The following is a 26,795-nucleotide window of genomic DNA, read 5'->3' as shown; positions in this document are numbered from 1 at the left end:
ATAGAAAAAAAGAGAAAGCTGATGCAGGATGTCCATCATGGCCAGTTTTGCTAAACGGTAGCATCACCCCATCTCATCGACCGAGAGAAGTCTTCCAACGCCCACCCGAGATGGCATCCTCATCGCCATCGTCATCGTCATCACGCGGATGCCAATGGCGTTGTACGTATTCGTTGGATCTGCGGTTTCTCGTGGTTACGCGTGTGTGCACTTTTTGATAACGCAAGATACAGTTCAAGCCGGTTGAAGACCTCCAAGTCCAGACTCGGCCAAAAAATGTGTCTCTAAACTCCGTTTTATGCTCCCTGACGAGACAGTTGTCGCAGACCACATCTGGTTCGAGGAAAAGATGAGTCCAACACAATGGTACGATAACGGTCAGGTCTAACCATCAATCAAAATGCGACCCAGAACTGCTACGTGTATGTCAAAACGCTATGTCCATATAGAAACTACAGAGAGTCAAACTTGGTCTATTTGACTAAAATACTTGTATCTCCGGGGTACTCAAGAGAGGGAATTTCCAATGATTGTCTAGACCTAGCTGAGATGTTTCGGCTAGACAGCGGTGCCGAAGTGTACTCGAAAAATGTGGAGGGGCCCCCCATCTTGTCGTTTGTCTTGTTCCCGCTTGCTGTTCCGCACTGAAGCTCTGTTTCTTTTACTCTTCTTTTTTTTTTTCTTTTATCTCCATCTGTGCTCCACCGGCGGCGTTTGTGTAGCACCAGCCTTCTAGCAAACCGTCACGCACCTGGGTTTGAGTGCTCCCTGCTTCCGTATATGCGTTCTGCGAGTACGTCACTCATGCGTTTTGTACCACGAGTGCTTAATTACCCATAAAACCTCGGAACATTTTCGATACGTGCTTTCCCGTAACGATTGAATCCCGAGATTTCACGGGGCCCAAACGATTGCATTTTTCAACCCCGGACTACGACTTTGAACCAGCCGACCAATGATTGTGTGGAGAAAGGCCATTATACGCAGCCAGATGCCGCACGACGACGATCTACCTCCAATAACCGACCGTTTTCTTGTCTCCGCTGAGCCAGAATTACCCCAGACTTTGTTTTGCCGCCCCTCCTCGGGCTGTTGATCTCACCGTTTGGCCCCTCCTTTGCTGTTGATCTCCATGGGTGGTTGGGTAAAAAGTCCATGAGGGCCCCCTCCTGCATCTCGCATAGCGTGTTTCTCCCCCTACGAGTTCTTGGCATCATTGGTGGGTCGCATGCATATGATAGAGATGATAACTGTTATCGATGTTATCACTACAGCATACAGTCTCATTTCAGACGCGGTTCCTCCGAGCGTCCGGCTAAAGCAAGAAAAGAACCCGAGACAGTTGCAGCGTATTTACCCCTCCCCCCCTTTTTTCCCTTCCAATGTGCACGCCTTATTTCCACACCGTCTACCTGCATGTGTCTCAAGTTTGGCCATGATCATGGCCGTGGCCATGGCCTTCGCAGATTGTCTCTGCCTTCTCTCGACAAATTGACACAAATCTGCACTACCCTCGTTTGTACTGGGGAGTTTGGGGGGGGCTTTTTCTTCCACTTAAATAGCTATTTTACCTCAAGCAGCCTCTCAGTACACATCTATCCGGGGATGCAATAACAAAACTGAGAATTTCGCTCAGTCAGGCGTGTCCTTTGGATATCAGGGGAGGGGTGGAGATGATCTTATCTCAACGGTTTTTTTCTTAAAGTAGAGGCAGTTTGACTCGATTGCATGCAGGTGAGTCAGCGCGGCACGGCTCCCAAACGACTCCCTGCACGCATGTCTTTGCTTGTCGAGATAACGCATCACTGCGTGTGCTGTAATATGATACTGTACGATTGGAGGAATGATGGAAGAAAATTCTGTTGCAGCCAAATCGGACGAGGGGATCGCCAGAAGACCAGCGAAAAAGCAACACGAGATTCCTTGATTGTGGGTCTGTAGCTCGATAGAGAGGGAAAAGGGATGTATAAATATGGTGCAATTCCTGTAGCTCGCTTCAGCTCATTTTCAGCTGACTTCTAATACATTACTCCCTTCAATTCAGTTGATTGTCAATTGTGTAGAAGGTTCACAATGTCCGCTGAAAATAAAGTATTCGACAAAACGGGGGGCGACGGCGTCGAGACGTTCGCCTCCCCCGTCGAGGAGGTCCAAATGACCCGATGGGAACGGGTTAAGGACTCGTTCAAGCCCGCCGAGGTCAATTTGGTCGACATGGCGAACATGAGCGATGTCGAAAAGGCCGCACATATCACGGCCAACTCGCCGTTGGCTCGAAAACTCAAGAACCGACATCTGCAGATGATCGCCATTGGTGGTGCAATTGGTACTGGTCTCTTCGTCGGTTCCGGTTCTGTTTTGGCTAGTGGTGGCCCTGCTCCGCTTATCATTGGCTATGCAATCACCGGTATGAACCTGTTCTTCACCATCCAGCAGCTCGGTGAGCTTGCCGTCGTCTTCCCTGTCTCTGGTGCCTTCGCTACTTACTCCACCCGTTTCATTCACCCAGCCTGGGGCTTTGCCATGGGCTGGAACTACGCTCTGCAATGGCTCGTCGTGCTGCCTCTGGAACTGGTCGCAGCATCAATCACAATTGGTTACTGGAAATCGGATATCAACCCTGCCGCTTGGGTTTCCATCTTCTACGTCGTGGTTGTTAGTATTAATCTGTTTGGTGTCAAGGGTTACGGTGAAGCAGAATTTGTCTTCTCCCTTATTAAGGTCCTAGCAGTCATTGGTTTCATCATCCTCGGTATCATTATCAACTGCGGTGGCACTGGTGATGCTGGCTACCTCGGAGCCCAATACTGGCACGATCCGGGTGCATTCAACGGTACGAGTAGCGGCGCTAAACTCAAGGCCTTGACCTCCGTCTTCGTTGGTGCTGCCTTCTCCTTCGCTGGTAGCGAGCTGTCTGGTCTGGCTGCCGCTGAGACTGCCAACCCGCGAAAGTCCCTGCCCCGAGCCATCAAGCAGGTGTTCTGGCGAATTACTCTCTTCTACCTTGTCGCTCTCTTCATTGTCTCTCTCCTCGTCCCATACACCAACTCGCAGCTCCTGGGTACCAGCTCTGTCGATATCAAGGCCTCGCCATTCGTCATTGCCATTCAAAACGCTGGTATTCGTGTGCTGCCATCTATCTTCAACGTTGTCATCATGATTGCTGTCCTTTCTGTCGGCAATTCTGCCGTCTACGGATGCTCTCGAACTCTTGCTGCTCTGGCAGAGCAGAACTTGGCTCCACGACAGTTTGGTTATATTGACAAGGGTGGCCGACCACTGGTTGCCATTGGATTCACCTGTCTCATTGGTCTGCTGTGTTTCCTCTCCGCCACTCCAAAGCAGACTGAGGTTTTCGCATGGCTCATGGCCCTTTCTGGATTGTCCCTCATCTTCACTTGGGGCTCTATCAACTTGTGTCACATCCGATATCGACGTGCTTACAAGGTCCAGGGCCGATCTATGGACGACATTCCGTACAAGGCCGCCGGAAGTGTCTACGGCGCCTACCTATCTTTCATCATCAACTGCCTTATTCTCATTGGCCAGTTCTGGGTTGCCCTGTGGCCAATTGGAGGCGTGCCAAACGTTTCTGCTTTCTTCCAGGCCTACCTTGCTGTTCCAGTAGTCATTGCCTTCTTCTTGGTCTACCTCGTCTGGCACCGACAGCCATTTATCCGAACCAAGGACATTGATCTTAACACTGGCCGACGAGAGGTTGACATCGATCTCCTTGTTCAGGAGATCCACGAAGAGAAGGAGTACATTGCCTCCCGACCATGGTGGTACCGAACCTACCGATGGTGGTGCTAAATTGCTACTTTCGGTATTTTGACGTGTTACGAATATAACTTTATGCTTTTCCCTAGTTACGTCTGTTGTTTTATTAGATACAAGAGAAACATTTTTAAAATTAAATGACATGTAATAAACTGTACCTTCAAGCAATCCCACCCTGCCGTCGTTTCACGCGGCAAAGAGGACTTATCCGCGAGAGCTTCGGGAGCTCGAGGGCTGGCCCTCATAATCTCCATTACTAGTTGCATTTGGGGGGACCAGTCCCCCCAACCCCTGGGGTCTCCGCTACGCGGAGTTAAAATTATTGAAGATTACGGTTGCCAAAGTTATTAAAAACGCTTGACCCCTCAATGCCGTAATTGAATTTCTCACTAATTTTTGTTACAAAACTAAGCTCCTGTTACAAAACAACTGCCTTGAACTCCCAACAGTTTAGTAACTAAAAATATTGTAACAACTGCTACAGCAATAGCAACATGTTATAAATCACTTGGAACATGTACCGGTGACACTACAATGCAAAAAAAGAATAGCCTGGGGAGGAGGCCGCGAATTGTTAAATGCATTAATCATTAATTATGTTCACCATTCCAAGTCCATGTCGCCAAATGGAGTAGAAGTCTTAAGCTCCTTGACCAACCCATTGACATTGCTGAGGTATTTGGAGAGTAGCCGACTCTTCTCCTCGGTATTGAGCCTCCCAACTTTCTCACGCTGACCCGTCTCTGGGATAAGATAGAAGAACAAGAACTCCAGAATCTCCATTTTGACATCTTTAGGGGTATCCTTCGACTTGAACAGGTCGCACACTACTCTAAGCCCATCGCAAGACTCGAATTGTCTAATATTCTCTACGTTCCTCACCATCACGGACATAACCGTATTAATCGCGGCAACGTAAACCTTGAGACTAGCATGCGGTGAATTCACGCTTATAAGACCAATCAGCTTTTTCATAACCACAGCATTTCCAAACACTTTGCGACTTGGATGGTGGAGGAGACAAAGTCCTTGTACGATGTTAAGCGCCATTATGAGCCGATCTTCGTCTTCCAAGTCCAGTCTCAGTGCTATCCTGGACACCAAATTGAACATAAACGAGTCTTGTAGCAGTAAGAACTCCTTCACCTCTGGACGGCCCATCAATTGCGTCGTGTGCCTCCGTGTACTGCTTCTGCTGCGTCCGCTCTCCATTGCAGTAGACGTGGACGGTTTACAAATCGCCCCTAACAGGCTGTCAACCTTAACCAAACCGCTTCCAAATACGACTTCATCTTTGGACGACAAGTCGTCGATCGCATCCAAAATCACATCTTCCATTTTCCTCTCCATGTCCAAAAACTCAGGGGAAGGGAGGCGTCGGGCTTCAAACGGTAAACAAACGGTGAATATCATGACGTATTGTACGCTAGCTGTGTGAGATCTGCCGCAAAGTAAGTACCGCACGGCTGTGCAAGAAGGAAAAGCCGCATGAGCCGCAGCTTCAACTAATTCCACTCTTTGGGAAAAAAGCCGCTCAAAGGCTCCAAAACCGCTCAAAAGTTTTTCGCATGGGTTTTATAGACAGAGCTATGAAATATGCCAACGAGCGCTTCATCCTCGCGTCGCAATTTGGGGCATTTATCTTGATTAGGCGAGATAGCGCGTAATTGGTTAAACTGGAATTGCTCTACACTACCGGTATTACGGTATAATTCTACATTTTTAGATGTATATTTGTAAAGTGATATAAAAACCTTTCTAAAGTAAAATAGAGGTGGTGTTATGCCAAATATGATACAATACCGTTTCTGCCGCCATATGTGACACCCCAAAATCACACCGTGCCGCCGACGTGGGAAATATCTGTTAAGTTTTTAGAACATAATCCACGCGTAAATTCAGGCACGACTAGGACGTAGATACCAACGTACTGTACGTACAGTATTATCGGTAATGCATTTAAGATAGCTTATGACTGTTAGGCTTACGCAGGTAAGGAGCACCTGGGGAAGAGATTAGACTAGCAATAGCGAAATTATTAATATTTGCTCAACATATTTATCTGAAATATGCCGTGATCTGAGTTTTTTGGTCCAGGTACCTATACTATCAGTACCGGGATTGTGTCCCGTATCGTTAGAGTCATTGATCTCTTCATTTTAATTGTTCTGTCGTCTCATGAGAACGCTTGGGAGTCCTTCCGCTATCTCTCACCGCCATCTCATGGTCGAGATCACTTCTGCTGGCAGCCTAAGCTTCGCGCTACGTGTGATGAAATATATTCTGTCAAGAAAAAAATTAAGATTTGGGAGTTTCCCACGTCGGCGGCACGGTGTGATTTTGGGGTGTCACATATGGCGGCAGAAACGGTACCGGTAGCATCAGAAGGTGGTGATAGAGCGACAGATAACGATAAGTTGGGACTTAAAACGGAGACACTTCCATCGCGGGCATGATAAACGACACAATACGCGTAGTTGTTTGTGGCGATGAAGGTGTTGGGAAGAGCAGTCTGATCACGTCGTTGGTCAAGGACGTGTTTGTCCCTAACATCCAGCCCGTCCTGCCTCCGATAACCATCCCACCCGAGTTTTCCTCATCTCCGGACTCCCCAGCCAGTACGGTAGTGGTGGACACTTCGTCGCTCGCCGAAGACCGGACGACTCTGCAAAAAGAGATCCGAAGGGCTCATGTCATTTGGCTTATTTACTCGGACCACTATACCTGCGAGCGAGTCTCGCTCTTCTGGCTGCCTTTCTTCCGATCCATGGGAGTCAACCTTCCGGTCGTGCTGAGTGCCAACATGTGCGACTCGGCATTGAGAGAGAACAATGACTCCGCCATAGAGGAAGAAATGATCCCCATAATGAAGGAGTTCAAGGAAATTGAGTCGTGTATCAGATGTAGTGCTAAGCTGCGGTACAACGTTAATGAGGCGTTCTATCTTTGCCAGCGAGCAGTTACGCACCCATTGTCGCCTTTGTACGACTCCAAAGAAGGGAAACTTAAGAAAGCGGCCGCAGAAGCGCTCCAACGGATTTTCTTTCTCTCTGATCTTGACCAAGACGGGTTCCTCAACGACAAAGAATTGCTTGAATTGCAGCAAAAATGCTTCCGCAAGGACCTCGATATAGGCCAGGTAAATCAAGTAAAGATGGCACTCCGAGAAATTGCCCCGGAGATGGTCACAGATGAAGGTATTTCCGAAGAAGGGTTTATTCTATTGAATAAGCTATTTGCGGAAAAGGGGCGTCATGAGACGATATGGGGCATCCTTAGGCGGTTTCACTACACAGACTCCCTATCGTTACATGGAAGCTTCTTATATCCAAAGCTTGACGTTCCCAAGAACTCCAGTGTGGAGCTGTCGCCCGATGGTTATAGGTTCTTTGTAGACCTCTTTCTTCTTTTCGACAAGGACAACGATGGTGGATTAAATAACGCAGAACTCAATGCGCTATTCAAGCCAACTCCAGGTATCCCAAGGTTATGGCAGGACACCAACTTCCCATACAGCATTGTTCGAAACGAAGCAGGCAATGTGACTCTGCAGGGATGGCTGGCCCAATGGTCCATGACTACCTATCTGGACTACAAGACGACAACAGCATATCTAGCACTTCTGGGCTTTGAAACTAAGGAAACACGCAAGATTACAGATGCGCTCAAGGTAACTAAACCACGCAAGCAGCGCCGTCCCCGGAAGAACCCAGAGTTGTCTACAACATCTCGGTTCAAGCTACTGCATTCTATCACGACGGCCCGGCCAACAAGAGCGCCCCAGGTTGTTGATCGTAACGTTTTCAATTGCTTCGTGCTGGGTTCTAAAGGCAGTGGAAAGTCTGCGCTTCTCAGTGCTTTCCTTAACCGCCCGTACACGTCGGATATATACTCGCCGACAATCAAGCCAGTGACTGTAGTTAACAGTGTCGAGATGCATGGCGGGAAGCAATGTTACATGATTCTCGAGGAGCTTGGTGAGCTTGAGCCTGCAGTGTTGGAAAACCAGCAGCGATTAGATGACTGCGATGTGCTTTGCTATACTTACGATACCAGCGATCCCGACTCGTTTGCGTACCTTGTAGCTTTGCGAAAGAAATACCCAAAATTGAACTCCATGCCAGCAGTTTTTGTCGGGTTGAAGGCTGATCTGGACAGACAACAGCAAAGGAGCGACATGCAGCCCGACGCTTTTACCCGGAGTATTGGCATGCCTGCTCCTCTCCACGTCTCTGAATACTGGCCGTCCTCTCTGAATGAGCTTTTTGTCCAGCTGGCTGAGGCGGCTCTAACTCCTGCCACAGCTACTCCATATGCATCTGAAAACCAGGAAGAGGCTAGTTTGGTGGTTCCTATTGTTGCGCTTGGTACCGGGATTGCCATTATCGCAGTCACTGCGAGCATAGTCTTCAAGCCCAAGCCAGTCTCATAAGTCCCGCAATGTAAATTTTCCCTCCGCGGTTGGGCACAATTAGCTGAAACAGCTGAAATTACTGAATGCCAATAGTTCAAATTAGTTACCTACCGGTAAAAAAGTAGTAGGTAGTGTGTATCATCACATCATTGTTCATCGTTAGTATCTGGAGGGGAATCCCACTACGTAATTGGTCAACGAAATACTTGCAAGCCGTCGGAAATGATGCCCAAGTCTGGATCGGTAGGTAGCTTCAAGTGTAGATCATCATCCCTAGCAAACTGTTCGACAACTCTCAGATCAACGTTGAGCTTCCGGTCTATGACACCAAACACTCTTTGCGCTCCGTACCTGTCATGCTGCCACTTCTCCTTACCCAAGTAGTCAATCAATCTCAGGTTGCACAAGTTAGGCATCTTCTGAGTTAACTGGGCAAGATAGTCCACCATGCCTAACCCATTAATGAGCGGTAGGTCGATTATCAAGCTGCGTAAAGCCAGTTCATTAGCAAATTCGTTCAAATAATACTGTAGTATCCGCTTAGCATCTTCTAGTGGAAGTGGATCGCCTACTCTCCGTAAAGTAGCGCCCAATATTCGCGCATCCCAGTTCACCAGTCGTAGAAGCGAACCCAACGGCACAGGGTAGTCAAGATCTCGGAATGACCATTCGAGACTGTCAATGGTGTTTGTACAGGACTCCACGAGCCGCTCAAAGGCAACGTCATAAGGCATTGATCGCGCAGCATTGACATCTAGGACATGAACGCGGTTCAAAATTAGCTTACACTGGTTGAATGCCTCCAGTGAACAAAAGATATGCGTCACAGCGGGACTCACTATGACTAACGGTTCCTCGAGCAATGTGTCATTGCGACTATTGAGCCTCAGTGTTTTTATGCTACTGGACAACTGTATCTGCTGCCTTGAGATCCGTATCGGTCCGTCCTCATCGAACTCCAGTGTTAGACTAGTGAGATTAGTGTACTGTCCCAGGCTCTTGCTCAGCTGGGTTACCGAGAGCTCATCATCAACCAAGAACTCCATCGACGTGACGAATCGCATGATATCGCTCCCCAGCCACTCGAAATGGCTCAAGAAACTGCTGAACTCTTTGCACAGGTGAATTTCCAGCGTCGAGAAGCACTTTCGCGCAAGCAGTTCCCCTACCGCCTCCATTGTCTCGCGCCCATCCAGCTCATGTCTACACAGGGACATGCGCAGGTCCACCTCGACTTCAATGCCGGATGCCAAAGCCTGTTGCATCGCATCAAATACTTCTCCACGGTCGTAGTTCCTTATGAAGGCACCCAAAGTTTCATACCGGAGTTTCTTGAGGTTTGGCGACTTCAAAAAGAACTCGAGCAACTTTGTCTCCGAGCGGACATCTGAAGTGCTGTGGGATCCGCGGTCCTGATACCTCAACTCCTCAAAGAGGCCTCTGACTCCTTTGAATTCTTCTATGAGCCAGTCCACGTCCGTATCCTCGAACCGCTTGATCTGTTCGGCCGAGTTGTACACGGAGAAAACATCAATAGTGATCCGCCTCCAGATCCAAGGGTGCACGAAGGCGTAAAACTTCCGCGAAGTAAGCTGTAGATCGGGCCAGCTGCCAGGTATTTGGACAAGGATCGCCTCAATGATTTCAACCGGCAGCTTATCCAGCCCCATATCGCCTATCCATTACGGGGATTGTAATTTGAGAGTTTTTGCTGGTCTTGGGACGGACCGGACGCAATCCGCCAGGGGTATGTTTCAGCTGTCATATCTACACGGTATTACAGCAGAAGCCTGCTAAACGTCTAGAAAGGTATAGATATATATATAATTTCCAGGTTTAGTAAATCCGCAGCGATTGGCTGAAATATATGGCGTGCATATTGTATAGGTAAGATATTCCAGTGGTTTAGTTATAAATGCAAGAAGAGTTTTATTAAGTGGAAAGGCAAGGGAGGTATCGTCTACGTTTATGCTACTGACGTGCTGGCTTGATGAAGGTGAGAAAAACAGAAGGAGTAGATGCCACGCTTGGAGAAGGATACTACAGATGAGAATGAACCAAATTACGACCTGATAGTGAGACAGCGACGGGAGAAAACGAATTGCAGCGCTATACAAGTACGTTGGCCAAAATAAATACAAAAAGAGCCTCGCAATGCCGCTACAGCTGCTAGACTTTGTAGATGCGGTAAGTCAAATTCTAGTCGTTACGAAAATCGCATTCAGTCACGGAAGCTTTTGAGATGCTTTCACAGAAGAGACTTCTTAATGCCCAGACACAGTCGATGTTATACGCAATCAGCGACGCGGTAGCCTTCACTGCAGCCATATTACATCAGTGCTGTAATCGGTCTATGCTGCACGAGCTCTGAAGTTTAGAAGCACATGCCAATCGGTTTCTGTTTGAGAAGCTCCTAACCGTGCAGTAATTCGAAAAAGCGACTTACTTTATCAACGATCGACAAAGTACGCCAGAATGCAGGAGCGATTACCGATGCATCTTAACTCAGCGACATTTTCATCAAGTCCCCATTGGCAGTCGTGATGACGTCTTAAATATTTTGAAAAAAATTCAAGATGGACCAATCGTTCTAGGTAAAAAGTTCACTCGTTGAGAGAATCAATTCGCAACTCATTTGTAGGCATCAGTTAAAGCACTAAAATGTTCCCGTTGAGCTTCTGCGAGCTTGCCAGTGCTCTCAGCAAGAATGGCAGAAACCAATGCATAGTTGTGGTGAAGGAACCTTTCTCGCCCTTTGCTATCAAAAGTTTTAGAAATCTTCGTCAAAAATGACTCAAAGTCATGGGTTACCCTCGATACACTGTTTGCGACTGGCTCAGAAGCAGCTTCGTCGTCCGGGCACAACATGAGAACTCCCGAAATGAAGGACGCAAACTGCTGAGTAATGGGGTGTGGCACCGATTCATTGGCTGTGGAGGAATGCGAAGTAGACCGGTTGGCAGCTCTCTGCAATGAGTCGCTGTGAGAGTCCATTACCGACTGGAACCTCGGCCACAAATTGATCAACTCCAGGTTCAAGTAATCTTCCATCACTGGTACCTTCCGGTGCTGGGCTTCAAACTCAAGCCGTTTAGCCAGCCTGATGCAAATGAGAATACCGTATGCATCGTACAGGGACGCATCGGCGAGGTGCTTGCTATAATTATGCGCATGTGTGAAGGTTGGCTCGAAAACAGAATTGAAAAGATCTTTGACCTTGTCGCTAGCTCCCAGCGCCATAAAATCGTGTAGGAACTGGTATTCCACCGAGCAGTTATCAACAAGCGCAATGCTCAGGCTTCGGTAGGCAGTTTCCATGTTCTGCTTCGTGTTGGTAGCCTCAGCTATACTTGCCAGCATGACACTAGGATCGTCCGAAGAAATGATGTTAATTCGGCTGCTGATACTAGATGTGTAGTCCATTGAAGACCCGATCCCGGTGCTATTAGTGCTGGGACCCCGTGAAAACAGGCCCTTTTTTATCCCCGAGTCGTCACCAAGCAATGCAGTCCGCTGAACTTGATTTATAGGCAGTTTTGCCAATGATTTTATGTAGCGGTCAAAGTAGCTGGAATAGTACCACCGCATTGTATTCCGATAAGCCATCCGGAGATCGTCAGCCAGCTGGCTGTTTTCACCTGCCAAAAACGCAAATAGCTCCTTATACTCCAGCAGATTCCTTTGGATCGCCTGTCCACTGGCCCCGGGCTTCCTGAACATTTTTATCCTCGTAACCACGAAGTCCCGGATTCGCTCAACGGCTTTACTGACAATTAATTGCATCTGCGCAGTGGCAGCTTCGACAGCGTTGCCCTCTGTAGTCATTTTCCCCATTTCTTCGCGCCTCTTGATGACATATCTCAACGCAGCACGCCATTGAGGTGTAGCGGCCTCTTGGTCGATAATTTGCTTTACAATCGTTGGTGGAATAACCAGTGCCTGTACCACTGGACTAAGCTTTTTGTCGACCTGTGACCGTATCTCAATTTTCTGCTTGAGCCCAATTGACTTGGTCTGAAGGGACTCCATCTCCTTAGACACCGACTCCAGGTCGCGGTCAAACTTGATCAGGTGATCCTGTAGGTCCTTGAGCTGCGAATCCGCAGCCACTATGCTATCATGCAGAACTTCAAAGTCTTTCATCTGGGCAGAGAAGCCTTCGAGCGAGTAATCCGCATTGTCGTGGTCTGGGATCGCCGTCTCAGCTACCTGCCTTAGGCTCCTGTGCTTGGGAAGCTTGATCACTGCACCTTCGGGCGGAGCCAGGTCTTTGGGCAAGTTTAATATGCTTTCTAAAGCCAGCACTGGGTCTGATGTGGATTCCTTATTCCTGCTTGGAGGTCTCGACATCGGCTGGCGAGATATTCGAGTCGTCATTTCCCTATCTATCGCTGGCGTGGTGGGTGGGTGTGTGTGTGATACGCTGTCCCAACCACGTTCCCCTTTCCACCATCCCACAACCATCGGTGCTAGCTATATGTACTCCTGACTAGGCTCATCGAAAGCGTAGTGAATGGCTATCCACTGAGAAACTCATCGTGGGTAGACTTGTCTCATTCACACCAGGTATTATGGAAGCTATTCATACTCACCCTAGCTTTGATATACAAGTACAAGTGTATAAGTCCGTACACTATTGAGAGCCGAAATATAAATACAATTCGTTAAATTGAAGTTATTCGTCATAAATATCATCAAAAACCGAAAAAATTAGTTAGTAGTTGTGGTAGTGGAAGAACTGGCCGATTTCCACCATTCACCGGTACGCTTGCGCTTTCTAGGACCCGCTGGGATTTCAAGTGAAGGGCTCTGCAACTTTCGGAATTCTCGCGCAAACTTGGATCGGTCTTTCACCGTTGAGCTATCGGCTACCGTTGGTTCGCTAGAAGACGAATTGCGCCGTGCTCGCTTGCTCAGGGGTGTATCATCTTCCGAATCATGTTCATCATCAGCCGCCAATGAGGGAGGCTCCCAGTCATCAATCTCAGGATCATAGAATACACTGACGGTTTCCTTGGTAGTAGACGCTGGTTTCTGCTTGAGCATGGCTGTCTCATCCAGCGACTTTGTTCTAGGCTTATGAACCTTCTGCTGCTCAGGCGGTGCCTGCACATCATTCTTTGCTGCAGACTCAGCCGGGCCTTCATTATCGTCATCGAGGATTTCAATAACGACACTCCCGGCACGATTCATCTTCTCCATGAAACTATCACTGGATGGAGGGGATGGAGGAGATGGAGGAGTTTCCCTTAGTGCAGTGGCTGTATGAGAAGGAACTTTTTGGCTTTTTGGAGGCTCTGTGAGCTTACTAGGCTGCAGCTCAGGTTGCTGGGGCTGCCTAGGAGAATCTCCACCTGAAGGCCCATTCTCAGTACTACTACCCTCCAGCTGACTCTTCCTTGCCTCTTCCTCCTTACGCTTAGCTTCCAATTCCTGCCTTCTCTTCAATTCCCGCCGCTCGTGTTGCTTACTCAAGGCCAACTCCATATGCTGACGATGCCTTTCCCATAAACTCTTCGGAGTAGAGGGACGTGTCTGTTGCAAAAACTCTTCCAAAGACGGATGCCTCTGCTTAGGGGGCTGCTGCTGTTGTTGTTGCTGCTGCTCAGCCAACGGGGGAGTACGCTCTATTAGAGTAGCTAATGGTGGTATCTGGTCCTCGATCTCAGAGGCATAAGGCGCAAGTGGCGGAGTCCTATTGCCCATCGTAGGCGAAATCATGCGCTTCTCCGCAGCTGCTTCGTACTCCCGCCTGCTCAGTTCACGCTTCTGCTCTTCAATCTTCCGCCTGGCCATTTCAGCTTCCCTTCGTATCCGCTTCATTTCCTCATTTTTAGCTTGTTCCCTTTTCTTCTCCTCCATCCGACGCCGCTCCCGCTCATCCGCCGAAAGCCTTCTACGGACAGCTTCGCTTCGTCCGTATTCAGTTTGAGATTTGCTTCGAGTGAACTCAGTAGTTGATTGCCTGACAGTAATAATTTCATCGTCGTCGTCATCGCCGTGACTAATTGACATGCGCCGCACTGGAGCAGTAGAACTACCATCGCTAGCCCTTCTGGATGAAATGGTTGTAATATCAATGGTGATCGCCTCACTAGACGGAAAAACGCTTTTAGCGCTCTCTTCAATTACCTCCGCACCACGCCGTGGGCTCACATCCGTCGTCACTGTGCTCTTTGGCGATTTAGAAAAGGCCTTCTTCCATTGTGTCGAGGCATATGCTTCATCGGATTTACCGCTTACTTCCGCCGATTGAGATTGTCTATTCAATCGTTCTTGCTCAATCCTAGCAATTTCATTCAGGTGTTCTTCGCGTGCCTGCAGATGACGCTTCATTCGCTCCTCATGGGAAATACTCTCTGTTGTCTCCGTAGACGAATGTACCGCTGTCTTTTCTGTCTCTTGTGGCCTATTTTCCCCATTACTCCCATTAGGTTCGTTTCGTACTTCCTCGACCTTCTGAGTTGCTTGACTTTTTACTTCTTCGGGCGAGACCTGAGACTCCTTCAGTTCTTTGATAGGCGGGACCGTAGCGTGCGTCAGGGTCTGCACTGGAGCCTGTACTGGAACCTCTGCTAAAATCTTTTCTGGAACCTCTGTTGGAACCTCTGTTGGAACCTCTGTTGGAACCTCTGTTGGAACCTCTGCTGGAACCTCTGTCGGAACCTCTGTCGGAGTCTCTGCTGGAACCTCTGCTGGAACCTCTGCTGGAACCTCTGCTGGAACCTCTGCTGGAACCTCTGCTGGAACCTCTGCTGGAACCTCTGCTGGAACCTCTGCTGGAACCTCTGCTGGAACCTCTGCTGGAACCTCTTCTGGAACCTCTGCTGGAACCTCTGCTGGAACCTCTGCTGGAACCTCTGCTGGACCTTCTGCTGGACCTTCTGCTGGACCTTCTGCTGGACCTTCTGCTGGACCTTCTGCTGGACCTTCTGATGGACTTTCTTCTGTACCTTTTGCCGGAACCTGCGAAGGAGCTTTTGCTGGGGCCTCCACCTGTAACTGTACCTGGTTGGACTCTTTTGTTGGAGATCTGAGCAGTTCTGGGTCAGAGTTGCTTCGATGGTGTTGAGAGAGAATTTTTTCTCCAGTATTAGGCGAATTTGGATGAGAAGCCGATTGAATCTGCTTAGGATAGGACAGCGATTTTACAGAACCATTAGAAAAAGACCGTACCAAAGTAGGTTGACGTTGGTTGGGTCGAATTCGGCCCGCCTGTCCATTTGGTGACTGCATACTAGAAGGCTGGAAATTTGGCAAATTGGTAATCTGAGGCCCTTGCGGTCGAGATTGCGGCATGGTCTGTGGCGGCGGGCCCTGCGGTCGGAATTGAAGCGAAGGTTGAGGTGGTGGAACAGGCGCAAAGAACAAATAATTGCCATTGACGTCTTGTTTGATCGGTATCCCCTGCCGCAGCAGCTCCTGAGCTTGGGCAGGAGAAACAATATAGGCATGCATAGTCGGCTGCTGAGGTGAATATCCCATGTTGCCCGGTGGAGCATTGGGCGGGCTAGACATCACCGGCCGCGAGTCAGTAGGCGGACTAGGAAGAGCCGGACTGCTGGCATTGCTAGGCGAATTGCTAGGTGACAAAGCAGAATTGAGCGGAAGTTTCTTCCAGAAATGGCCCGGGACATTCGGCACATTTCTGGCAAGGACAACTTGCTGCGGAGGACCTGTTGGCACGAATTGCGACTGCTGCTGAAATTGAGGGCTTTGCTGCATTCGAGGGCCGACAGAGGGGCTATTTTTCATAGCAGGCGGGAACTGTCCCATCGGAGGTCGAGAGGACGGACTAAGCCCAGGGGAGCTCTGGTTACTGCCGGGGCTATTGTTCTGCGGTTGAGATTGGACAAATGGCTGATTCTGTTGGACCATGTCCTGCTTCATGACTGGCTGGTTATGATGAATCACCGGCTGATTGTGATGAACAACCGGCTGATTCGGTTGCTGCTGGATATTCTGTTGTTCCTGGTGCTGCATCGCTTCCAGCTGTTTCCGACGCGCAGCTTCAGCCTGCTGGAGAGCAAACAACTCCTGCTGACGCCGAAGCCATTCTGACTGGGTATTCGCAGGATTATTCAAGGGGAAAGCCCCATTGCTGCTTACAGCAGAGGGGGGTCGTGAAACGTTCTCCTTTTCACTACTGGGCTCCTTTCCAACTCTCTGAGGGCCCTGACTAGAAACAGGCTGGGAATTGGCAGAAGAAGGAGGGTTGAAAACGGCTCGCTCCTTCGGTGGACGACCCCTCCTTGGAGGCTCCTTCGAGGGAGGCGAATGGGCCGCAGTCATGTCCATGACGAGCCCCTCAACGCCCATCAGCTTTTCCACCTCATCTCCAATCCAGATACGCGTCGGTGGAGCATGAACCAGCACATCGTGAGCCCGTTCAGCCAGCACGTCTACATTTACACTGAAGCTTTTAAACAGCTGAGGGCGGGTCCCGCCAAACATTTGGTGGTCCCGCGACTCAGACTCCTGGTTATCGCTCATGGTATACCCTAGGCCAGGGTCATTTTACCAACCAGGCCAAAGAAATACAAATATGTTAACAAATGGTGAAAAATAGCGAACTCCAATTTTTTCCCACCGGGGTTTCGAATTTTGAGTGAACCCCAAAATCCGCAAAAATGTAAAATTAAAAAATTGCCAAATCAGAGGTGTGGTAGTCCCCGTTTACAATATTTCGGAATCTGCACCAGTGGAAGCAGGAGTGATTTCACAGTGGAGAAGGAAACGACGAGAAAAAAAGGGAATTTTATACCTGTCGAAATAGAGTGTCGTGGTGCATTGTTGTATTGGCTGAGTCAGAACATTTTCACAAACAACGCGGTGGTTACGCGGTGTAGAGCGAAGATAACAGGAGCTGTTTTGAGTTGAAAAGAATGCACCTGACAAGTTGCGGGCTGACGATCGGCTATGTCGGGATATTATACGTCAGGCGCGGTACGAGACCGGCTCCTGGGAAGAGCAGGGACGACCCGACAGTGATCCGCCAGCGGCTTTTGTCAATTGCTTTCTACACTGCGGTCGTGTGTTATTTGTACCATGGCAGAATTGACTTCTCATTGGACGCCCAAAAAGCCTATACTGTCCTGAAAGTGCTTGGAGTCACTGCCTCGCTGTTTATTGGGCCACTTATAGACCACATTCTCACGGCCTTGGCATACGGACCCGTTGAATTGGATTTCTCTTCAGGGGTTTATGCCGTGAGAGACTACTGTGTAGGACCCGTCACGGAGGAGATAGTGTTTCGAGCCGCATTGCTCTCGGAGATCCACCCCACGACGGCTCTCCGCGCAATTACCATATCGCCGCTCTACTTTGGAGTAGCGCATGTGCACCATGCTTATGAGAGCCATCTATTGTATAATACTCCGTGGATTGCTCTGGCTCTGAACACGCTCTTCCAGTTTGCGTTCACGTCGCTGTTTGGCGGCTACGCGGCCTACCTTTTCTATAGAACGGGCACGGTCTACGCGCCCATTGCATGCCACGTCTTCTGCAACCTAGTGGGACCACCGACGGGGGCAGTCTACCTGCCGTCGTGGGTCTACAACGGGCTTTTGCTCGTTGGCGTGGTATTATTCTCATACTTTGTGCGGCTCAAATGAGCCGCACTGCGCGCGGCGGTGATATCTGACCGTGGCACATGTACAGTACGGTTAACCTGTGCCATAACCCAAGCCATATGTGTTTATGGGGGGACCAGTTCCCCCAAACCCCCCTGGGGCTCCGCTACGCGGAGATATCGTAACCTCCACGGATTTTATGTCGAATATGCTCTACTGGTGCCGATTGTTGTACTGCTGTAACGAGTTTTGTAACAGGTTGAGAGTTCATAATGGCAGTCTGTTCTGTAACGAACTCGTTGAACCTCTATTTGATCTTAGAGAAGCGGAGTCTATCGACTGGCATTGCCGTAGTACACAATCGATTTATCTAATCCTGTGTCCAATTGAGTCGATGCCAGTAAGATAATCCTCCGCGAAGCGGAGCCACGGGGGGTTTGGGGGGCTGAGCCCCCCAATGTTCTCTGACTTTGAAAGCGTACTGATTTAGAATCAATGGTAATAACATTATAAATAATACAACATGCTAATTCTTCAACTTACACAGGCCGGCCAGACTCCCCGCCAGCTGCAGATATGTGCCCACACCATCCAGGACCCTCATATGCGTAAACCCAATGACCTTGATGTACTCCAGCTTCAACTGCTCGTCCATGTCCATAGTCTTCGTCACCCGGAACATGGTGGAGATGATATCCACCGCCGAGTATCCTTTGTCCCACAATTCCGTCAAAAAGTCTGTGGCAGTGGCAATGTCTCCCTGGTGGCACGCCTTGAGCATCTTCTGCACGACAATCGGATGCGGCGAGTCAACCACCTTGAACACATTGTCGCCGTTGACAAACCCAAAGCCGGCTACCGTAGACTGCAAATTGTTGATCGCCTGTCGCATGTCTCCCTCGGCAGTAAAAATAAGCGCACTCAGCCCATCATCCGAGTACTGAACCTTCTCCTGTTCTATGATCTCCATAAGCCTCTTGAGCACCTGTTCATTCGTCAGTTTGGCGAACTTGAGGATGGCACAACGCGACTGGAGCGGTTCAATGATCTTCGTCGACTGGTTGCATGCAAATGCAAACCGTGTCGTGTTGGAATATATCTCCATGGTCCGTCTCAGCGCCTGCTGAGCGCCCGGAGTCATGCTATCAGCCTCATCCAGGATAACGATTTTCTGTCGTCCCGGTGGGAGGTTCACCTTCTTTTGCGCAAATGCTTTGATGCGGCCTCGCACGACGTCAATGCCTCGCTCGTCGGACGCGTTGAGTTCCAGGACCGCCTCGTGATACGCGTCTCCCAGCATAGTCCGCGCCAGACACAGCACAGATGTAGTCTTGCCAATACCGGGCATGCCTGAAATGATCATGTGCGGCATGTTACCGTCGCGGGCGATAATCCTCAGTCGCGCAATGGTCTCATCGTTTCCCACGACATCATCGAGGGTCTGCGGTCGGTATTTCTCTACCCTATCCCAAAACGTTAGCAATGCGTTTAAACTCAAAACTTTGGAGTTCACCTACCATGGTAGCTCCAGACCGCCCTTGGGATTCGGGTTTTTCGAAGTACTCATCGTTCTATTTGTGTTTGATTTGAAATTTTCAAACTTGGAAAGCAATTAACGCGTCGGTGGTGCGTTCCGTTTTCGCGTTTGTGCTGGTATATCGGCGTTCTCAGGGTTACTATGGCATTCTTTTGGTATTATTTTTCAGCCTCCATCAAACTGGTCAACACTATTATAAATTGGCTAGCGCTGTTATAGACTCACTAAAACTATTATAGATTGGTCAGCACTTTACTCGAATATAACCAATCCGCTCCGGGGGAATTTGGTTGATATGACAGAGGTTCTCGTAACGAGGGTTTGGGGACAGAGCCCCCAACTACGGGAGTTCGAGGGCTGGCCCTCGACTGTCCACCCAGAGTTCTCCATAATGGGCAACACCAATATAAATTAGACAAGTATTATCATATGAACTGGCCAATACCGTTATAAATTGATGGAATAATTATCTACAATTTGATTCATTCAATTCGTTAGTCTATGATGCAATTGGGGCAGTAGTTCCATACCCGTATCGTTGTTGTTGCTGCTCCTGGGCTTCAAATTCATGCCAGAGCTCTTCGGGCGAAGACGAGCTGGAGCTGGAGCTCGAACTGGCCTGCTCTTCGGGCTCCTCGTATTCCTGGGCGTACTGCTGCTGCGGCTGGTTGGTATACTGGTGGTACATCTGCATCTGCTGCAATTGTTGCTGTTGCTGCTGGTACCCGTGGTTGATAAGGTTGAGATAGGCGTACATGAAATTGGAGAGAAGCACTTGTTGCACCAATGGTCGCCGCGGATTTGCGAGCTTGAGATGGGACAGCCGATAAATCGCTCGCTCAATGTGCAGCGGATACCGGTGGTACATCATGACAAGCGACTTATCGGACATCTGGTGCTCAGGGATATGGTACGGTAGCTCAATCTGCTGCGACTGCTGCTGCTGCTGTTGTTGCTGTTGCTGCAAACTCTGCTGGCCGCCATGTTTAGTGTCAAACATGTCATTGGTGCCCGAGGCGTCAACGACAACGCCGCCCACAGGCTCGGCCTGTGCTTCGTGATCCTTTCTATTTCGGTACCGGCTGGGCTTCTTCTTGTCGGAGCCCTTGGCTGCTTTCTTCTTGCGAGGATCGTCGTCGTCTTTCTTCTTCTTCTTGGAGAACATCGCCGAGAAGGACTTGGTCACGGACGGCGCCGGATCATCTTCCTCGCTTCGATTCAATAGCTTATCAACAGAAGATTTCGTAGGGCTCGTGGGACTAGTCTGGGCCGGTTTGCCCGATGATGCGACGGAGAGCTGGGACTGATGGCTCGCATGATTTGTGGGGGTGTCGTTAGTATGTGTCGTAATAGGAGTAGTGGTAGTCGATTGCAATTCCTTCTCCTTATCCTTGTCGTTGGAGAAGAGCCATCCCCAGGTGCCTTTTTTCTTCACTCGTGGCGACTGCGGCGGAGTGGGCACCGAGGACTTTTCCTCGTCGTCGTTGGGTGGTGGGGTTAGTGTAATTGGCGGCGGGCGCTTCTTGTCCAAAGGCGCTTTTGCCGTGTTTTGGGATGCAAGTGGAAGAATTGGCATTGAATCGCTGGAGGAAAGCAATGAAGGAGATGCAATTTTGGCGTCCCGAGGTGGTCCAGCCACCTCTTGTGGACGTTTTTTGTGGTGGTATCGCGAGGGCTCTTTGTGGTCGCTGCCGCCATGGCTCGGATGTTCTTCTCTGTCATCCTGCTCTGGTTTATCTTGTTTATCTGTTTGATCTGTTTGATCTGTTTGCTTCGGCTTGCTGATGTTGTTGTAGTTTGATTCGCCATGCTTCTTCTGAACTTCGAGAATGTGCTGTTGGGTACGACTCTTGGATCGCTGGGGGATCTCCGGCTCTATGTTTTCTTTACCAGACTCCAAAGACTGCGGCGAGTCGAGCTCAGGCGAGGTAGAATCGTCAGACTCCCTGGTACTATCGGCATCGCCAGGCTTGGCGTCGTCCAAAGACACGGCACTGAGGCCCGACCCAACTTTTCTCCGGGGCCTGGTGCGGATAGACCCTTTGCTGTATCGATTTCTAGTCGCTCGTCTCAATGACGAGGAAGGAGCAGCCAGAATCGGTTCGTCAGAGTCATTCGACAGCGGGTTCTTCGTCGCCGAAAGAGACATAGATCTCCGATTGGAACCCCGTTCATTACTTTCCTTATTGGTTTCCTCGCCATCCGAACTTTCTCCAGTACTAAGTTGCATAGACCTCTGGTCGCTCAGCGAGGAGTGTCGGTACACCTGGGTGAGAGACCTCGCCAGCTGGAACGGATCCATAGCCAGACTTTCGAGCTCACCCAACTGTTGTAGTTGATTGGACAGCGACAAAATTGACTGGGTACTGTCCTGGCTGCTTCTTCGTTGTAGAATCTCACTTCCGTCTCTAAATTCGTCCTGTGTGATCTGACGCGACAGTCTCGAATTTCTACGGCTCAACCCTCCTCCACTGGATGACCCACTGGACCCACCGGTGGACCCAGTACTCTCGCTATTCTGTTCCTCGAGATTCGACACAGTCGCCGCTCTGATCTCAGCTACCTTATTCTGAACGAATGATTTCCACTCCTGTGGAGCAATCTCCGGGTGTACGTGAGCAGGTACCCACAGCAACTCTGAAGCATGATCCTGCGATACGACGGATAATGGCTGCTTACTGTCTCCCCCTCCATTGGAACGGGAAGTCTTCTCCAGGTGATCTGTCGTCTCCTCGGCTTGTTCAAACTGAAACTCATCTTCCCATGGCAGCGGCTGCGGTAAGTCTGGATCCAGCGTGGGTAACGCCCCTATAGAGAGCCTCTTGAGCGCCTGGACGTTGTTCATCTCCTGCTGAACGATGGCAGCCGCCTCGGCCGAGTGCGACGCAGACTCGTTGAGGTATCCCCCGCCAGTGCCTTGCGGCCCGCCGCTGTTCCTTCGAGATTTGGCTGAGCCATAGTAGTATTCGTCGAGGTCCAGCTCGTACCCTTGCTCCGCCTCAGCAGCCGGTAATGGCGGCAGTTCTTTCTCGGACATTGGAAAAATCTGCAAAAATCAAAGCGTCCCAGGCTAGTTCATAAAGCTTTGCTCTTTCTCGTCTTTCTTCCACGCCCTGCGGTTGGCGGATTCTGCTTCCTGTGTGCTCGTCTAGGTGGTTGCGGGTGGCCTTTTTGAAGATTTTAGGCGAGAATACCCCCGAAGGTTGTGTCTTTTTCGTGCCTTACCAGGAGGTCCGGTTTTTTTTGGGACGCGACACACCACCGAATCTGAGATCTGGTGGCCCGGCTGTTTCACTGCCAGATCGACTTTTGCGCAGTTTTTTAACGCGAGAAATTACAGTTATGGGAAACTTGTTAAACTATAAACTACTGTAGTACTTTTAACAAGCTGGTATATTCTGTATCCTTGTCCGCTCCGTGTTCTCCTTGGCACGGTTAATTCTCCTGGTTGCTGTTTATAGCGTGGTTCACCCCCTGAAATGAGACTGTGCTGATATTTACGTCACACGTGCTGAGACCTGCTTACACACAAAAAACAATCGTCCTGTAACTAACTCTACTGTGTCGGTTCTTCTGATTTTGTTGGCTCTTCGTTTTCGTTTTCATCTTCGCTTTCGTTTTCATTTTCGTCTTCGTTTTCGTTAGTAGATTCGCCGTTCTTGCTCTCCAAGAGCTTCCTGCTAGGGAGCACTGATTCAAAGGCATCTTTCCACGATTGGCCCTCAAGCTTCTTGAGAAGAATCTCAAATACGTGGTTGGTCGTTAGCACTCGTCGCCCGCTCAGCCTGATAAACTCGTCAATCGGAAGGCGACCCGTCTTAATGCCCATCTTGTCAGCCTTGTCCTTGCACAGGTTCTTGTACCTCCCCTTATCTACAATGCCGCCGATAACATAAGTCTTTCCGTCTTCAAGCTCCGAAATGACATTGTCCGAGTCGCTTGAAAGGTAGAAGTAGCTCTCGTTAGGAGTGAAGTCGTCCTCAGAGTACTCAAAGTCCTCCCATCGCTTGTACTGGCTCTGCATGGTCGAATCAAACCGCTCCTTGAGCTGCTTGTTGAACGAGGTCACCTTCAATTGCACTTTCTTCACGGCATGTCTGTTGTCCGAATAACATCGGACAATCTGCGTCGCGAGCGACCCTCGCTCCGTATCCTTCATCAAGTCATCAAATGCGCAATCAAGAACAACAGTAACGTCGCTCTTGGTCTGGTTCGTAGGCTTTTTGGGTTTTGGCGGCAGCTCTCCGGCCTGGCGTTTTTCTTTCTTGAGCAGCTTGATCCTCTGTCGCTTTTCTTTCCGTTTCTGCTGGACCTCCTCTTTCTGCTCCTCCCACTTTCGCTTTCTCAGCTCCTTCTTCCATGCTGATTTAGTCATTCCGGGAGGAGCAGGAGGAATCGGCTCGCTCCGTCTGACCAGCTTTTCTTTGACCTCCTTCTCTTCAGCCTCTTTAGGTTCTTCAGCCTCTTTAGGCTCTTCAACCACCTTAGGCTCTTCAACCACCTTGGGCTCCTCAACCTGTTTAGGCTCTTCAACCACCTTAGGCTCTTCCATCTGATCTTTAACCTCACTCATTTCTTTGCAATTGCCTGTTTTATTCCCCGGATCAACCGCTATCACCGTTCTATCAAAGAATATTTTTTCTCGCAAATTTCAAAAATGTCTCACTGCGACATGTCGCAATCTCGCTTAGTCAATGCTGACGCATGGGAAATGCGAAACCGTAACGACAGGGGGGGCTGGTTGATTACTCTATATCGACAAAATAATGCCCCCTATTTCGCAACCAACGGTCTGGAACAGAGCGTTGCTTATCCCCGCCCTCTTTTCCCCTTTCAAGCACCCCCTTATGCAATTCCCACCAGTCAGGTGCTGGTATTGCTACAAGACACTGATGAAGCCAGCTCCTACTAATGCTCGCTGGTGCAAAATTATTACGGAAAAAAGCCAAATATACATAGTAAAAGTATCGATAAGTAGTGATTTAATGATAGCACAGCCGTTTGTTGTGTAAAAAAAAAATCGGAGTGCGTGGTGTTATGTGTGGCGGAGAGCGGCGGCCGCAGATGTGCGGCGGCGGCGCGGGGTGGGAATCAAAAACAATACATTTGGAATTTCCATGCCGAAAAAAACGGTTCGCTCCATTCTCTCTCCCCCATTGTCCACCCATTGACGCGAAAAAATGAGCGAAGTTGAAGGTCCAAGACGGTCTCGACGAATTGCCGAACGAGCGGCTGTTGAGCCAAAGACTGAGAAGGCAAAGGTTGCCAAAGCTCCGGCCAAGGCCAAAAAGGCCGCTCCCAAACCAAAGAAAGAGGAGTCTAAGGAGCAGGAGGAGGAGGAGGAGCTTCTTCCTGAGGAGGCTAAGGAAGAGCCCAAGGAAGAGTTGAAGGAGGCCGAGGTACTCGAGGAAGGCGACGAGATCCCCAATGTCACCTTGAAGAACCAGGACGATAAGGACGTCAATGTGTTTGAATTGTCCAAAACTAAGCCGGTTGTGCTGTTTGCCTATCCAAAGGCTAGCACTCCAGGCTGCACGCGTCAGGCTTGTTCCTACAGGGACGAGTTTGAAAAGTTTTCCGATGCGCATGTGTTTGGTATCTCTAAGGATACCCCTGCTGCTCAATTGAAGTTCAAGACCAAGAACGACATGCAGTTTGATCTTCTCTCTGACCCTAAGTTTCAATTGCTTCAGGGATTGGGTGGTCATGTCGCTGGCAAAGTGGTTCGATCGCAGTGGGTCATCAAGGACGGCAAGATTGTATCCAAGACGGTCAAGATCTCCCCTGAGAAGTCTGTTTCAAGCTCTCTTGAGGGGCTTAAGGAGTAACCTTTGTTACCTTATTATTATTTCTGCGATAATGTGTTGTACTAGTTACGATTAATCTTGTTATTCTTTATAGTTGTTAGTTATTATTATACTTAGGCTCTGGAGCCAGGTGAACAGCTCACTTTACGCGAAATTTAGCACCCTTAAGCTGAATTGTCAGTACCCAGGGTAGAACTGTCCGTCTCGCTTCGCTGACCCTAGGGCACATGCTGGTCCTCACGACGCAAACGTGTATATAACTGTGAAATTGATTGATGTGGAATCAAATTGTTACTGCGTCAAAGACTATATTTCTGTATAAATTTTTTAGACCGGTCCCAGGACTTTAAACAGATTCTTTTTATCATTTGCCGACTCTCCTTGATGCATTGAGCCATGTTTCTTGGTCGTCATGGTGCCGGAATGTCTACTAGTCAAATTTTTCGTATCTTTTTCAAATGAAGGACGTATAGGCCTAGTACAATGAGGATTTTATATTAACGCATGGCTACTACTTGCTATTAGATATTGACTTAATGCTTGTTCACAGTTATAGATGTTGTTTATCACTATCGTTTTTACAGCGCCACAACCGTATACACAGCTCCTATCACAACATTACAGCTAGAAATAGTACTAATATCACCTTCAATAATATAACTGCAGTGTAATATTGCGTGAATTGCAGGCAAATTTCTACGTATATTTATATTATAGCCCCAGATACTATACGTGGCGCAGTTATGCACATATGTGAAAACGCCACCGTTCTCGCGCGCGCGGAGGCATATCATCACCCTCGACCCTAATCGATGGCAAATCACGGAGATCAGCTTCGGAAAGCCTAGGAAAAAAGACTAAAAGCATGGCGGTTGAGTATCGAGGAAGTACAGAGCTGGACGAATTGATTACCAGAAGATATTCCCTGGAGGCCGAATTAGAAGGGCTGAGCGGAGTCCTCAGGGTGAATAACTGCGATATGGAGACCCTGTTGGTTACTGCAGATGGGTTCCCACGAGCTGACATTGATGTCGTCGAGGTGCGCAAAGCCCGAACGGAGATCATTCGACTGAGAAACGACTTGAAGTCGCTTATGAGCGTCATTGAGACGAAGCTGCACGAGTTCTTCAAGGCGAATCAAGACATGGCGCCGCTTCATTTAAAGGAGAACCACGAAGAGATTGAACAGGAGCGACAGCAGGAGGCCGATGAAAGCATGGACATTGATGAGAGCAGTCCACAGGCCGTGTCTGTAGCTGCAGCGTTCTCAGATGATATAACGACTGCCGATTTTGTAGTTGCCTTTGCAATGGTTGACGACGTGACTGTAGATAGCCCGGCCCACCAGGCAGGGCTTCTCGTAGGGGACCGGATTGTTAAATTTGGAGATGTTCATGCGGGGAACCACGGGCGATTATCAAAGCTTGCGGTGGTGGTACGGGAGAACGATGGCAAGGAAATTGATGTAATAGTGCTGAGAGACCAGAGAATAACTGTCAAACTGGTGCCCAATTCATCCTGGGAAGGAAGAGGTTCTCTAGGCTGCCATATGATTCCGATATAACCCTTTTTTTTATTATTATTTAACGAATTGATGAATGTATATCATGTTTGGTACGCGTAGCTCCTTCCCCTGATTAAGTGTTGCCACAATTATAATTGATAGGATATCGTGTAACTGTAGT

At 49.1% G+C, this 26,795-nt stretch overlaps 12 protein-coding genes across 12 annotated transcripts; 5 read left to right on the top strand and 7 right to left on the bottom strand.

Moving 5' to 3' along the window:
* Positions 1-2,073: 2,073 nt before the first annotated feature.
* GAP1 (amino acid permease) lies at positions 2,074-3,813 on the top strand (the record flags this gene model as incomplete). The annotated part of the gene is made up of 1 exon (XM_076686471.1): positions 2,074-3,813. One exon carries the CDS (start codon positions 2,074-2,076, stop codon positions 3,811-3,813), a length of 1,740 nt encoding a protein of 579 aa, XP_076539300.1.
* Positions 3,814-4,380: 567 nt separating this feature from the next.
* Positions 4,381-5,130, bottom strand: TRVA0_038S00716 (uncharacterized protein; the record flags this gene model as incomplete). The annotated part of the gene is made up of 1 exon (XM_076686470.1): positions 4,381-5,130. One exon carries the CDS (start codon positions 5,128-5,130, stop codon positions 4,381-4,383), a length of 750 nt encoding a protein of 249 aa, XP_076539299.1.
* Positions 5,131-6,232: 1,102 nt separating this feature from the next.
* On the top strand, positions 6,233-8,212 carry GEM1 (ERMES complex Ca(2+)-binding regulatory GTPase GEM1; the record flags this gene model as incomplete). The annotated part of the gene is made up of 1 exon (XM_076686469.1): positions 6,233-8,212. One exon carries the CDS (start codon positions 6,233-6,235, stop codon positions 8,210-8,212), a length of 1,980 nt encoding a protein of 659 aa, XP_076539298.1.
* Positions 8,213-8,388: 176 nt separating this feature from the next.
* TRVA0_038S00672 (uncharacterized protein) lies at positions 8,389-9,864 on the bottom strand (the record flags this gene model as incomplete). The annotated part of the gene is made up of 1 exon (XM_076686468.1): positions 8,389-9,864. One exon carries the CDS (start codon positions 9,862-9,864, stop codon positions 8,389-8,391), a length of 1,476 nt encoding a protein of 491 aa, XP_076539297.1.
* A 961-nt stretch (positions 9,865-10,825) lies between these two features.
* VPS52 (Vps52p) lies at positions 10,826-12,544 on the bottom strand (the record flags this gene model as incomplete). The annotated part of the gene is made up of 1 exon (XM_076686467.1): positions 10,826-12,544. The coding sequence occupies one exon, from the start codon at positions 12,542-12,544 to the stop codon at positions 10,826-10,828; it is 1,719 nt and encodes a 572-aa protein (XP_076539296.1).
* Positions 12,545-12,904: 360 nt separating this feature from the next.
* On the bottom strand, positions 12,905-16,687 carry TRVA0_038S00628 (uncharacterized protein; the record flags this gene model as incomplete). Its single annotated transcript, XM_076686466.1, has 1 exon — positions 12,905-16,687. One exon carries the CDS (start codon positions 16,685-16,687, stop codon positions 12,905-12,907), a length of 3,783 nt encoding a protein of 1,260 aa, XP_076539295.1.
* Positions 16,688-17,079: 392 nt separating this feature from the next.
* Positions 17,080-17,808, top strand: RCE1 (CAAX prenyl protease; the record flags this gene model as incomplete). The annotated part of the gene is made up of 1 exon (XM_076686465.1): positions 17,080-17,808. The coding sequence occupies one exon, from the start codon at positions 17,080-17,082 to the stop codon at positions 17,806-17,808; it is 729 nt and encodes a 242-aa protein (XP_076539294.1).
* A 484-nt stretch (positions 17,809-18,292) lies between these two features.
* RFC4 (replication factor C subunit 4) lies at positions 18,293-19,333 on the bottom strand (the record flags this gene model as incomplete). The annotated part of the gene is made up of 2 exons (XM_076686464.1): positions 18,293-19,229; positions 19,284-19,333. The coding sequence occupies 2 exons, from the start codon at positions 19,331-19,333 to the stop codon at positions 18,293-18,295; spliced, it is 987 nt and encodes a 328-aa protein (XP_076539293.1).
* Positions 19,334-19,802: 469 nt separating this feature from the next.
* Positions 19,803-22,340, bottom strand: ZDS1 (Zds1p; the record flags this gene model as incomplete). The annotated part of the gene is made up of 1 exon (XM_076686463.1): positions 19,803-22,340. The coding sequence occupies one exon, from the start codon at positions 22,338-22,340 to the stop codon at positions 19,803-19,805; it is 2,538 nt and encodes an 845-aa protein (XP_076539292.1).
* A 519-nt stretch (positions 22,341-22,859) lies between these two features.
* Positions 22,860-23,876, bottom strand: TRM10 (tRNA (guanine(9)-N(1))-methyltransferase; the record flags this gene model as incomplete). Its single annotated transcript, XM_076686462.1, has 1 exon — positions 22,860-23,876. One exon carries the CDS (start codon positions 23,874-23,876, stop codon positions 22,860-22,862), a length of 1,017 nt encoding a protein of 338 aa, XP_076539291.1.
* Positions 23,877-24,483: 607 nt separating this feature from the next.
* On the top strand, positions 24,484-25,131 carry DOT5 (thioredoxin peroxidase DOT5; the record flags this gene model as incomplete). Its single annotated transcript, XM_076686461.1, has 1 exon — positions 24,484-25,131. One exon carries the CDS (start codon positions 24,484-24,486, stop codon positions 25,129-25,131), a length of 648 nt encoding a protein of 215 aa, XP_076539290.1.
* Positions 25,132-25,975: 844 nt separating this feature from the next.
* On the top strand, positions 25,976-26,674 carry NAS2 (Nas2p; the record flags this gene model as incomplete). Its single annotated transcript, XM_076686460.1, has 1 exon — positions 25,976-26,674. The coding sequence occupies one exon, from the start codon at positions 25,976-25,978 to the stop codon at positions 26,672-26,674; it is 699 nt and encodes a 232-aa protein (XP_076539289.1).
* Positions 26,675-26,795: the final 121 nt, after the last annotated feature.

The sequence above is a fragment of the Trichomonascus vanleenenianus genome, assembly GCF_965637985.1.
Source record: "Trichomonascus vanleenenianus strain CLIB 3782 genome assembly, contig: TRVA0_038S, whole genome shotgun sequence".
NCBI classification, from domain to species: domain Eukaryota; kingdom Fungi; phylum Ascomycota; class Dipodascomycetes; order Dipodascales; family Trichomonascaceae; genus Blastobotrys; species Blastobotrys vanleenenianus.
The sequence above is the reverse complement of the archived record's forward strand: the minus strand, read 5'-3'. Positions and strand labels throughout refer to the sequence as shown.